This window comes from Melospiza melodia, unplaced genomic scaffold (assembly GCF_035770615.1).
Source record: "Melospiza melodia melodia isolate bMelMel2 unplaced genomic scaffold, bMelMel2.pri scaffold_151, whole genome shotgun sequence".
NCBI classification, from domain to species: Eukaryota; Metazoa; Chordata; class Aves; order Passeriformes; family Passerellidae; genus Melospiza; species Melospiza melodia.
This window is the reverse complement of record NW_026948514.1, coordinates 208746-222517: the sequence shown is the minus strand read 5'-3', so window position 1 is coordinate 222517 and position 13772 is coordinate 208746. Positions and strand designations below refer to the sequence as shown.

Below are 13772 nucleotides of genomic sequence, written 5' to 3'. Positions count from 1 at the left end.
TGACCATTGAGTGACCACTGACTGATCCCATTGCTCTCACTGACCACTGAGTGACCATTCCCTGTCCCCCCAGGGCCTGTCCGAGGCCGAGGCGTCCGAGCGGCTGCTCCGTGACGGCCCCAACGCCCTCAGTGACCATTGACTGACCACTGGGTGACCATTCCCTCTCCTTTAGGGCCTGTCCGAGGCCGAGGCGTCCGAGCGGCTGCTCCGTGACGGCCCCAACGCGCTCCGGCCGCCCCGGGGCACGCCGGGCTGCGTGCGCTTCGGCCGGCAGCTGGCCGGGGGGCTGCAGTGCCTGATGTGGGTGGCGGCCGCCATCTGCCTCATCGCCTACGGCGTGCAGGAGGGCCAGGGCGACCGCGGCAGCTCGGACAACGTGAGTGACCGCCAGTGACCGCCAGTGACCGCCAGTGACCGCGCACCGGGGAGGGGGGGCGAGAAAACGGGGAAAAATGGTGAAAACCCGGGGAAAATCGGGCGGGAAATGGGGATTTTGGGGGGGTTTGGGGTTACCTGGGCACACCTGGGATACACCAGGGCGCACCTGGGCACACCTGGGGGGCACAAAAATGGCGAAAAACAGCGAAAATTGGGTGAAAATCGGGTGGGAAATGGGGATTTTGGGGGGGTTTGGGGTCACCTGGGCACACCTGGGCACACCTGGGCGCACCTGGGTGCACCTGGGAGGAGATGAATGGAAAAAATTGGGTGAAAATCGGGTGGGAAATGGGGATTTTGGGGGGGTTGGGGTCACCTGGGCACACCTGGGATACACCTGGGCACACCTGGGCACACCTGGGCGCACCTGGGTGCACCTGGGAGGAGATAAATGGAAAAAATTGGGTGAAAATCGGGTGGGAAATGGGGATTTTGGGGGGTTTGGGGTTACCTGGGCGCACCTGAGGTGCGTGTAACACAGCTGGGGCACACCTGGGCACACCTGGGCACAAAAATGGCGAAAAACAGCAAAAATTGGGTGAAAATCGGGTGGGAAATGGGGATTTTGTGGGGGTTTGGGGTCACCTGGGCACACCTGGGATACACCTGGGCACACCTGGGCACACCTGGGCGCACCTGGGTGTACCTGGGAGGAGATAAATGGAAAAAATTGGGTGAAAATCGGGTGGGAAATGGGGATTTTGGGGGGTTTGGGGTTACCTGGGCACACCTGGGCACACCTGGGAGGAGATGAATGGAAAAAATTGGGTGAAAATCGGTGAAAATATGGGGAAAATGGGTGAAAAATGGAGAATTTGGGGACACCTGGGCACACCTGAGATACCTATGACACACCTGGGCACACCTGGGCACACCTGGGCACACCTGGGATAGACCTGGGATACACCTGGGCACACCTGGGCACACCTGGGCGCACCTGGGAGGAGATGAATGGAAAAAATTGGGTGAAAATCGGGTGGGAAATGGGGATTTTGGGGGGGTTGGGGTCACCTGGGCACACCTGGGCACACCTGGGCGCACCTGGGTGCACCTGGGAGGAGATAAATGGAAAAAATTGGGTGAAAATCGGGTGGGAAATGGGGATTTTGTGGGGTTTGGGGTTACCTGGGCACACCTGGGATACACCTGGGCACACCTGGGCACACCTGGGGGGCACAAAAATGGCGAAAAACAGCGAAAATTGGGGGAAAATCGGGTGGGAAATGGGGATTTTGTGGGGGTTTGGGGTTACCTGGGCGCACCTGAGGTGCGTGTAACACAGCTGGGGCACACCTGGGCGCACCTGGGAGGGGATGAATGGAAAAAATTGGGTGAAAATCGGGTGGGAAATGGGGATTTTGGGGGGTTTGGGGTCACCTGGGCACACCTGGGATACGCCTGGGCACACCTGGGCACACCTGGGAGGGGATGAATGGAAAAAATTGGGTGAAAATCGGGTGGGAAATGGGGATTTTGGGGGGTTTGGGGTTACCTGGGCACACCTGGGCACACCTGGAATACACGTGGGCACACCTGGGCGCACCTGGGCACACCTGGGCACACCTGGGGGCGGGAAAATGGGGGAAAACGGCGAAAATCGGGGGAAAACCGACAGAAATTTGGGGTTTTTGGAGGGAAAATGGGGAATTTGGGCACAGCTGGTCACAGCTGGGCACAGCTGGGCGCTCACCTGTGCCCACCTGTGCCCACCTGTGCAGCTGTACCTGGCCGTGGCGCTCATCGCCGTCGTGGTCGTCACCGGCTGCTTCGGCTACTACCAGGAGTTCAAGAGCACCAACATCATCGCCAGCTTCCGCAACCTGGTGCCGCAGGTGAGGGCGCCGGGCACACCTGGGCACACCTGGGCACACCTGGGCACACACCTGGGCGCACACCTGGGCGCACCTGGGGGCGGGAAAATGGTGAAAATTGGGTGGAAATCGGTGAAAATTTGAGGGAAATGGGTGAACCCGGGCGCACCTGGGGCTGCGTTCACACCTGGGGAGCCTCATTTGCATACCTTGGACCTCATTTGCATACCTCGGACCTCATTTGCATACCTTTGCACGCCTGAGCTGCATTTGCATACATAATTCTCTTACCTGAAGGGCCTCATTTGCATACCTCGGACCTCATTTGCATACCTTTGCACACCTGAGCCGCATTTGCATGCATCATTCTCTTACCTGAAGGGCCTCATTTGCATACCTCGGACCTCATTTGCATACCTTTGCACACCTGAGCTGCATTTGCATACATAATTCTCTTACCTGGGGGGGGGTCTCATTTGCAGCCCCGAGCCCTCATTAGCATACCCGAGCCCTCATTTGCATACCTGAACCCTCCTTCCTTTGCCTGGGAAGCCTCATTTGCATACCCGAGGGGCCTCATTTGCATACCCGAGGGGCCTCATTTGCATACCCGAGCCCTCATTGTCTCGCGTGAGGGGCCTCATTTGCATGCCTGGGGTCTCATTTGCATACCTGGAGTCTCATTCCCTCGCCTGGGCTCTCACCTGCGCACCTGGGAAGCCTCATTTGCATCCCCGAAGCCTCATTTGAATACCTGAGCCCTCATTTGCATATCCGGGGTCCCGCCTTTACACCTGAGATGCCAGCCTGCACACCTGAGTGGCCTCATTTGCATACCTGGGGAGTCCCATTTGCATACCCTGAGATGTCATTCTCTCACCTGAGGGGCCTCATTTGCATGACCGAGCCCTCATTTGCATAACCGAGCCCTCATTTGCATACCCGAGCCCTCCTCCTCTCGCCTGAGGGGGCTCATTTGCATACCCGGAGCCTCACCTGCACACCTGGGGAACCTCACTTGCACACCTGGGGCCTCACCTGTGCACCTGGGGGGCCTCATCTGCATATCATTTGCATACCAGAAGCCTCATTTGCATACCTGGGGTCCCACCTGCACACCTGGGATCTATCCTGCACACCTGGGGAGGCTCATTTACATACCTGGAGCCCCGAATTTGCATAATTCGAGCCTCATTTGCATACACGCAGCAAGCCACGGCGGTGCGGGCGGGGCAGGTGAACGCGGCCGGGCCTCATTTGCGTGTCATTTGCATAATTCGTGCCTCATTTGCATACAGCAAGCCACGGTGGTGCGGGCGGGGCAGGTGCTGCAGGTGAACGCGGCCGAGCTCGTGGTCGGGGACCTGGTGGAGATCAAGGGCGGGGACCGGGTGCCCGCCGACATCCGCGTGCTGGCGGCGCAGGGCTGCAAGGTGAGCGCGCCCCCGGGCACACCTGGGCACACCCGGGCACACCTGGGCGCACCTGGGGGCGGGAAAAGGGCGAAAATTGGGCGAAAATCAGTGAAAATTCGGCGAAAATTGGTGAAAATTTGGGGATTTGGGCACACCTGGGTGCACCTGGGCACACCTGGGCGCACCTGGGCACACCTGGGGGCACCTGGGCACAGCTGGGGGCGGGAAAATGGTGAAAATTGGGTGAAAATCGGTGAAAATTTGGGGGGTTTGGGGGTAAGTTTGGGGATTTGGGCACACCTGGGGGCACCTGGGCACACCTGGGGGCACCTGGGCGCACCTGGGGGCGGGAAAATGGGGGAAAATGGTGAAAATTGGGGGAAAATCGGGTGAAAATTGATGAAAATTTGGAGGTTTTAGGGGTAAGATTGGGAATTTGGGCACACCTGGGCACACCTGGGGGCACCTGGGCACACCTGGGGCTGGAAAAATGGGGGCAAATGGCAAAAGTTGGGTGAAAATCGGAGAAAAAATGGGGTTTTGGAGAGAAAATTGGGGATTTGGGCACACCTGGGCACACCTGGGGGCACCTGGGCACACCTGGGCACACCTGGGGGCACTAAAATGGGGAAAATTGGGGAAAAAATGGTGAAAATTGGGTGAAAATGGATGGAAATTTTGGGGGTTTTGGAGGGAAAATTGGGGATTTGGGCACACCCGGGCACACCTGGGGGCACCTGGGGGCACCTGGCACACCTGGGCACACCTGGGGGCACTAAAATGGGGAAATTTGGGGAAAAAATGGTGAAAATTGGGTGAAAATGGATGAAAATTTTGGGGTTTTTGGAGGGAAAATTGGGGATTTGGGCACACCTGGGCACACCTGGGCACACCTGGGGGCACCTGGGGGCACCCGGGCACACCCGGGCACACCTGGGCACACCTGGGGGCACTAAAATGGGGAAATTTGGGGGGAAAATGATGAAAATTGGGTGAAAATGGATGGAAATTTTGGGGGTTTTGGAGGGAAAATTGGGGATTTGGGCACACCTGGGCACACCTGGGCACACCTGGGGGCACCTGGGCACACCTGGGGGCACCTGGGCACACCTGGGCACACCTGGGGGCACTAAAATGGGGAAATTTGGGGGGAAAATGGTGAAAATTGGGTGAAATTTGATGGAAATTTTGAGGGTTTTGGAGGGAAAATTGGGGATTTGGGCACACCTGGGCACACCCGGGCACACCCGGGCACACCTGGGCACACCTGGGCACACCTGGCCGCTCCCAGGTGGACAATTCGTCGCTGACGGGCGAGTCGGAGCCGCAGACGCGCTCGCCCGAGTGCACGCACGACTCGCACCTGGAGACGCGGAACATCGCCTTCTTCTCCACCATGTGCCTGGAGGGTGAGCGCGCACCTGGGCACACCTGGGGGGCACACCCGGGCACACCCGGGCACACCCGGGCACACCTGGGGGCGCGAAAATTGGGGGGAAACGGGCGAAAATTGGGTGAAAATCGGTGGAAATTTGGGGGTTTTGGAGGGGAAATTGGGGATTTGGGCACACCTGGGCACACCTGGGCACACCTGGGCACACCTGAGTCCCATTTAGACACACCTGGCACACCTGGGGATGTCTGGGTCACACCTGGGCACACCTGAGTCACACCTGGGCACAACTGGGGGCACCTGGGGGCACCTGGGTCCGATCTAGACACACTTAGGTCACACCTTGGCACACCTGGGCACACCTGGGCACACCTGGGGGTGTCTGGATCCCACCTGGGCACACTCAGGTCACACCCGGGCACACCTGGGCACACCTGGGCACACCTGAGTCCCATTTAGACACACCTGGGCACACCTGGGAGTGTCTGGGTCACACCTGGGCACACCTGGGCACACCTGGGCACACCTGAGTCCCATTTAGACACACCTGGGCACACCTGGGTCACACCTAGACACACTCAGGTCACACCTGGGCACACCTGGGCACACCTGGGCACACCTTGGTCCCATGTAAACACACTCTGGGCACACCTGGGCACACTCAGGTGACACCTGGGCACACCTGGGCACACCTGGGCACACCTGGGCACACTCAGGTGACACCTGGGCACACCTGGGCACACCTGGGCACACCTGGGCACACCTGTCCCACCAGGCACGGCCACGGGGCTGGTGATCAGCACGGGCGAGCGCACGGTCATCGGCCGCATCGCCAGCCTGGCGTCGGGCGTGGAGAACGAGAAGACGCCGATCGCGGTGGAGATCGAGCACTTCGTGGACATCATCGCCGGCCTGGCCGTGCTCTTCGGCGGCACCTTCTTCGTGGTGGCCATGCTGATCGGGTACCCCTTCCTGCGCGCCCTCGTCTTCTTCATGGCCATCGTGGTGGCCTACGTGCCCGAGGGGCTGCTGGCCACCGTCACGGTACGGCCGGGGGGCACCTGGACGGGTTGGGGTGGGTGAGGAACGTGAGGAACCGTGAGGTTCTCGTGGGGTTCTACCAAAAATTCTGGAGGTTTTTATGGGTTCTACCAAAGGTTCTTGAGGTTTTTATGGGTTCTACCAAAGGTTCTTGAGGTTTTTATGGGGTTCTACCAAAGGTTTTGAGGTTCTTATGGGTTCTACCAAAGGTTCTGGAGGTTCTTATGGGGTTCTATCAAAGGTTCTGAAGGTTCTTGTGGGTTCTACCAAAAATTCTGGAGGTTTTTATGGGTTCTACCAAAAATTCTGGAGGTTTTTATGGGTTCTACCAAAGGTCTTGAGGTTTTTATGGGTTCTACCAAAAATTCTTGAGGTTTTTATGGGTTCTACCAAAGGTTCTTGAGGTTTTTATGGGTTCTACCAAAGGTTTTGAGGTTCTTATGGGGTTCTACCAGAGGTTTTGAGGTTCTTATGGGTTCTACCAAAGGTTTTGAGGTTTTTATGGGTTCTACCAAAGGTTCTTGAGGTTTTTAGGGGTTCTACCAAAGGTTTTCAGGTTTTTATGGGTTCTACCAAAGGTTCTTAAGGTTTTTATGGGTTCTACCAAAGGTTTTTGAGGCTTTTATGGGTTCTACCAAAGGTTTTGAGGTTTTTATGGGGTTCTACCAAAGACTTTGATGCTCTTATGGTTTCTATCAAAAATTCTGGAGGTTCTTATTGGTTCTACCAAAGGTTTTGAGGTTCTTATGGGTTCTATCAAAGGTTTTGAGGTTCTTATGGGTTCTACCAAAAATTCTGGAGGTTTTTATGGGTTCTACCAAAGGTTCTTGAGGCTTTTATGGGTTCTACCAAAGGTTCTGAGGTCCTTACAGGTCCCACCACCCCGCAGAAGTTCAGGCTGGGACAGAACCCAAGCCCTGCCCGTGCCAGGTGTCCCCTCCTCACCTGTCCCCACCCCACCCCACGCGTCCAGGTGTGCCTGTCGCTGACGGCCAAGCGCCTGGCGCGCAGGAACTGCGTGGTGAAGAACCTGGAGGCCGTGGAGACCCTGGGCTCCACCTCGGTCATCTGCTCCGACAAGACGGGGACGCTGACCCAGAACCGCATGGCCGTGGCCCACCTGTGGTTCGACGGGCAGGTGCACGCGGCCGACACCACCGAGGACCTCTCGGGTGAGACCTGGGCGCGCCTGGGGACACCTGGGGACACCTGGAGGGGTTGGGGCTGGTGAGGAACGTGAGGAACATCTGAGGTTCTTATGGGTTCTGCCAAAGGTTCTGGAGGTTTTTATGGGTTCTACCAAAGACTTTGATGCTCTTATGGGTTCTACCAAAGGTTTTGAGGTTCTTATGGGGTTCTACCAAAGGTTTTGAGGTTTTTATGGGTTCTACCAAAGGTTTTGAGGATCTTATGGGTTCTACCAAAGGTTTTGAGGTTCCTATGGGTTCTACCAAAGGTTCTGGAGGTTTTTATGGGTTCTACCAAAGGTTCTGAGGTTTTTATGGGTTCTACCAAAGACTTTGATGCTCTTATGGGTTCTACCAAAGGTTCTTGAGGTTCTTATGGGTTCTACCAAAGGTTCTGAGATTCTTGTGGGTTCTACCAAAGGTTTTGAGGTTCTTATGGGTCCCACCACAATGTGGGAGGTCTGGGGACACCTGGGCACCCCTGGGCACATCTGGGCACACCTGGGCACCCCTGCCCGTGTCCCACCTGCCCATGTCCATGTCCCACCTGCCCAGGTGAGGCCTTTGACCAGAGCTCCCCGTCCTGGTCCCTGCTCAGCCGCGTGATCTCGCTCTGCAACCGCGCCCAGTTCAAACCCGGCCAGGACGACGTGCCCGTGGCGCAGGTGAGACGCTGGGACTGGTTTGTGCTGGTTTGGACTGGGAGGGACTGGGATGTACTGGTTTGTACTGGTTTATACTGGTTTGGACTGGTTTATACTGGGATATACTGAGATAGACTGGGTTATACTGGTTTGTACTGGTTTGTACTGGTTTATACTGGTTTGTACTGGTTATAGTGGTTTATACTGGTTTGGACTGGTTTGTACTGGGATATACTGAGATATACTGGGTTATACTGGGATATACTGGTTTGTACTGGTTTATACTGGGAGGGACTGGGTTATACTGGTTTGTACAGGGAGGGATTGGCTTATATTGGTTTATACTGGGATGTACTGGGTTATACTGGTTTATACTGGTTTGGACTGTTTTATACCAGTCCATACCGGTCCGTACTGGTGCATACTGGTTTATACCGGTCCATAGTGTTCCATACTGGTTTATACTGGTCCATACTGGTTTATACTGGTCCATACTGGTTTATACTGGTCCATAGTGGTCCATACTGGTCCATACTGGTTTATACTGGTCCTTACTGGTTTATACTGGTCCATACTGGTCCATACTGGTTTATACTGGTCCTTACTGGTTTATACTGGTTTGGACTGTTTTATACCAGTCCATACCGGTCCGTACTGGTCCATACTGGTTTATCCCGGTCCATACTGGTCCATACTGGTCCATACTGGTTTATACTGGTCCATACTGGTCCATACTGGTCCATACTGGTTTATACTGGTCCATACTGGTTTATACTGGTCCATACTGGTTTATACTGGTCCATACTGGTCCATACTGGTCCATACTGGTCCATACTGGTCCATACTGGTTTATCCCGGTCTATACTGGTACATACTGGTCCATACTGGTTTATACTGGTCCATACTGGTTTATACTGGTCCATACTGGTCCATACTGGTTTATACTGGTCCTTACTGGTTTATACTGGTCCATACTGGTCCATACTGGTCCATACTGGTCCATACTGGTTTATACTGGTCCGCACTGCTTTGCACTGGGAGCCGCGGTGGGCGTGTCCTCACCTCCGGCCCCGCCCATGTCCCCGCCCCCAGCGTGACGTCATCGGGGACGCCTCGGAGTCGGCGCTGCTGAAATTCGCGGAGGCGACGTCGGGGCCGGTGGCGGCCGCCAGGGGGCGCTTCCCGAAGGTGGCCGAGCTGCCCTTCAACTCCAGCAACAAATTCCAGGTGAGGACACACCTGGACAGGTGAGACAGGTGGGACACACCTGGACAGGTGAGACAGGTGAGACACACCTGGACAGGTGAGACAGGTGAGATATGGACAGGTGAGGAGCTGCCCTTCAACTCCACCAACAAATTCCAGGTGAGGACACACCTGGACAGGTGGGACACACTTGGACAGGTGAGACAGGTGAGAGAGGTGAGATATGGACAGGTGAGATATGGACAGGTGAGGAGCTGCCCTTCAACTCCACCAACAAATTCCAGGTGAGACAGGTGGGACACACCTGGACAGGTGAGACAGGTGAGACAGGTGAGACACACCTGGACAGGTGGGACAGGTGAGATAGCACAGGTGAGACATGGACAGGTGAGACAGGTAGGACACACCTGGACAGGTGAGGAGCTGCCCTTCAACTCCAGCAACAAATTCCAGGTGAGGATGGACAGGTGGGACACACCTGGGCAGGTGAGACACAGACAGGTATGGACAGGTGAGATATGGACAGGTGAGATATGGACAGGTGAGATATGGACAGGTGAGATATGGACAGGTGAGATGGGACAGGTGAGATATGGACAGGTGAGATGGGACAGGTGAGATATGGACAGGTGAGATATGGACAGGTGAGATGGGACAGGTGAGACATGGACAGGTGAGATGGGACAGGTGAGATATGGACAGGTGAGATATGGACAGGTGAGATATGGACAGGTGAGATATGGACAGGTGAGATATGGACAGGTGAGATATGGACAGGTGAGGAGCTGCCCTTCAACTCCACAAACAAATTCCAGGTGAGACAGGTGGGACACACCTGGACAGGTGAGAGTGACAGGTGAGACAGGTGAGAGAGGTGTGCTGAAAGTGCATCCCAGGTGTATCTCAGGTGTATCCCAGGTGTATCCCAGGTGTATCTCTCTCACCTGCGCAGGTGTCCGTGCACGATGCAGGTTCCCAGCAGCTCCTGGTGCTCAAGGGCGCCCCCGAGCGGGTCCCAGGTGTATCCCAGGTGTATCCCAGGTGTATCTAACCACATTCAGGTGTATCTAACCATACCCAGGTGTATCCCAGGTGTATACCAGGTGTGTTTTACCTGTCCCGCAGGTGTCCGTGCACGACGCCGGCTCCCAGCAGCTCCTGGTGCTCAAGGGCGCCCCCGAGCGGGTCCCAGGTGTACCCCAGGTGTATCTAACCACACTCAGGTGTACCCCAGGTGTATCTCTCTCACCTGTGCAGGTGTCCGTGCACGACGCCGGCTCCCAGCAGCTCCTGGTGCTCAAGGGCGCCCCCGAGCGGGTCCCGGGTGTATCCCAGGTGTATCTAACCACACTCAGGTGTATCCCAGGTGTATCCCAGGTGTATCTCAGGTGTCCCTTACCTGTCCCGCAGGTGTCCGTGCACGACGCAGGCTCCCAGCAGCTCCTGGTGCTCAAGGGCGCCCCCGAGCGGGTCCTCGAGCGCTGCTCGGGGGCGCTGCAGGCGGGGGAGGAGCGGCCGCTCGACGCCGAGTGGAGGCGGAGCCTGGAGGGGGCGTGTCTGGACCTGGGGGGGCGGGGCGAGAGGGTGCTCGGTGAGTGGGGGGGGAGGGGCGGGGCCCAAGGGGGTGGGGGAGGGGCTTGGAGTGGTGGGGGGAGGGGAAATGGCGCCCGACCCCGACCCCCTCCCCCCACCACGTCCCTTCCATGTTGTCCCGTGTCCCCAAAATGTCCCAAAATGGCCCAAAATGGCCCCAAAATGTCCCCAAAATGGCCCAAAATGGCCCCAAAATGTCCCCAAAATGGCCCAAAATGGCCCCAAAATGGCCCCAAAATGACCCCGAAGGGCCCAAAAATGGCCCAAAATGGCCCAAAATGGCCCAAAAATGGCCCAAAATGGCCCAAAAATGTCCCAAAATGGCCCCAAAATGACCCCGAAGGGCCCAAAAATGGCCCAAAATGGCTTCAAAATGGCTTAAAATGGCCCAAAAATGGCCCCAAAATGTTCAAAAATTGGCCCCAAAATGGCTCCAAAATGGCTTCAAATGACACAAAAATGGACCCAAATGGTCCCAAAATGTCCCAAAATGGCCCAAAAATGGTCTAAAATGGCCGCAAAACGGCCCCAAAATGTCCCAAAAATGGCCCCAAATGGCCCCAAAATGTTCAAAAATTGGCCCAAAATGGCCCCAAATGGCCCAAAAATGGTCCCAAAATGGCCCCAAAATGACCCCGAAGGGCCCAAAAATGGCCCAAAATGGCCCCAAAATGTTCAAAAATGGCCCCAAAATGGCTTCAAATGACACAGAAACGGACCCAAATGGCCCCAAAATGTCCCAAAATGGCTCCAAAATGGCCCCAAATGGCCCCAAAATGTTCAACAATTGGCCCCAAAATGGCTCCAAAATGGCTTCAAATGACACAAAAATGGACCCAAATGGCCCCAAAATCTCCCAAAATGGCCCAAAATGGCCCCAAATGGCCCCAAAATGTCCCAAAAATGGCCCCGAATGGCCCAAAAATGTTCAAAAATTGGCCCAAAATGGCTCCAAAATGGCTTCAAATGGCCCAAAAATGGCCCCGAATGGCCCCAAAATGTCCCAAAAATGGCCCCGAAGGGCCCAAAAATGGCCCAAAATGGCCCAAAAATGGCTCCAAAATGGCCCCAAATGTCCCCAAAATGTCTAAAAATGGCCCCAAAATGTCCCCAAAATGTCTCCAGTGTCCCCCTTGATGTCCCCAATGTCCCCAATGTCATTTTTTCTCCATTTTCCCACCATTTCCCCCCCAATTTTTTTCCTGTTTTTTCCCAAATTTCCTCCCATTTTTCCCCAATGTCCCCAATGTCATTTTTTTCTCCATTTTTTCCCCAATTTTCACCCAATTTTTTTCCTGTTTTTTCCCAATGTCCCCAATGTCATTTTTTCTCCATTTTCCCACCATTTTCCCCCCAATTTTTTCCTGTTTTTTCCCAAATTTCCTCCCATTTTTCCCCAATGTCCCCAATGTCCCCAATGTCATTTTTTCTCCATTTTTCCCCAATTTTCACCCAATTTTTTTCCTGTTTTTTCCCAAATTTCCTCCCATTTTTTCCCAATGTCCCCAATATCATTTTTTCTCCATTTTCCCACCATTTTCCCCCCAATTTTTTTCCTGTTTTTCCCAAATTTCCTCCCATTTTTTCCCAATGTCCCCAATATCATTTTTTCTCCATTTTTTCCCCAATTTTCACCCAATTTTTTTCCTGTTTTTTCCCAAATTTCCTCCCATTTTTTCCCAATGTCCCCAATGTCATTTTTTCTCCATTTTCCCACCATTTTCCCCCCAATTTTTTTCCTGTTTTTTCCCAAATTTCCTCCCATTTTCCCCCAATGTCCCCAATGTCCCCAATGTCATTTTTTTCTCCATTTTCCCACCATTTTTTCCCCAATTTTCACCCAATTTTTTCCCGTTTTTTCCCCAATTTTCACCCAATTTTTTTCCCCGTTTCTCCCCCAAATCCGTGTCCCCGCAGGTTTCTGCGCCCGCTGGCTCCCGGCGGGCACCGTCCCCGCGGGCACGCCCCCCGAGCACCTGGCGCAGGTGGCATCGGGGCTCTGCTGGCACCGTCCCCATTGATGTCCCCAATGTCATTTTTTCTCCATTTTTTCCCCAATTATCGCCCAATTTTTTTTCCCAAATTTTCACCCATTTTTTTCCCAATGTCCCCAATGTCATTTTTTCTCCATTTTCCCACCATTTTTCCCCCAATTTTTGCCCAATTTTTTGCTTGTTTTTTCCCCTTTTTTCTCCCATCTTTTCCCAATATCCCCAATGCCATTTTTTCTCCATTTTCCCACCATTTTCCCCCCAATTTTTTTCCTGTTTTTTCCCAAATTTCCTCCCATTTTTCCCCAATGTCCCCAATGTCATTTTTTCTCCATTTTCCCCCATTTCCCCCCGATTTTTTTTCCATTTTTTTCCCAAATTTCCTCCCGTTTTTTCCCAATGTCCCCAATGTCATTTTTTCTCCATTTTCCCACCATTTTCCCCCCAATTTTTTTCCTGTTTTTTCCCAAATTTCCTCCCATTTTCCCCCAATGTCCCCAATGTCATTTTTTCTCCATTTTTTCCCCAATTATCGCCCAATTTTTTTTCCCAAATTTTCACCCATTTTTTTCCCCAATGTCCCCAATGTCATTTTTTTCTCCATTTTCCCACCATTTTCCCCCCAATTTTTGCCCAATTTTTTGCTTGTTTTTTCCCCTTTTTTCTCCCATCTTTTCCCAATATCCCCAATGCCATTTTTTCTCCATTTTATCCCCAATTTTCACCCAATTTTTTTCCTCTTTTTTCCCAAATTTTCGCCCATTTTTCCCCAATGTCCCCAATGTCCCCAATATCATTTTTTCTCCATTTTCCCACCATTTCCCCCCCAAATTTTTTCCTGTTTTTTCCCAAATTTCCTCCCATTTTTTCCCAATGTCCCCAATGTCATTTTTTCTCCATTTTCCCACCATTTTTTCCCCAATTTTTGCCCAATTTTTTGCTCGTTTTTTCCCCTTTTTTCCCCCATTTTTTCCCCATTTCCCCACCATTTTTCCCCAAATTTTTTCCCGTTTTTTCCCAATTTTTTTCCCCAAATTTCTCCCATTTTCC

General features: G+C 53.8%; 1 protein-coding gene and 1 long non-coding RNA gene across 2 annotated transcripts in view; one reads left to right on the top strand and one right to left on the bottom strand.

Moving 5' to 3' along the window:
- Window positions 1-13772, top strand: part of ATP4A (ATPase H+/K+ transporting subunit alpha) — a 32681-nt gene that overhangs the window by 5559 nt on the left and 13350 nt on the right. The window contains 9 exon segments of the mRNA XM_063182128.1: window positions 176-379; window positions 2160-2273; window positions 3551-3685; window positions 4959-5076; window positions 5836-6104; window positions 7075-7273; window positions 7844-7953; window positions 9025-9159; window positions 10549-10729. Coding sequence (XP_063038198.1) covers window positions 176-379; window positions 2160-2273; window positions 3551-3685; window positions 4959-5076; window positions 5836-6104; window positions 7075-7273; window positions 7844-7953; window positions 9025-9159; window positions 10549-10729 — 1465 coding nt within the window.
- Window positions 1-13772, bottom strand: part of LOC134433258 (uncharacterized) — a 31878-nt gene that overhangs the window by 9866 nt on the left and 8240 nt on the right. The window lies entirely within an intron of this gene.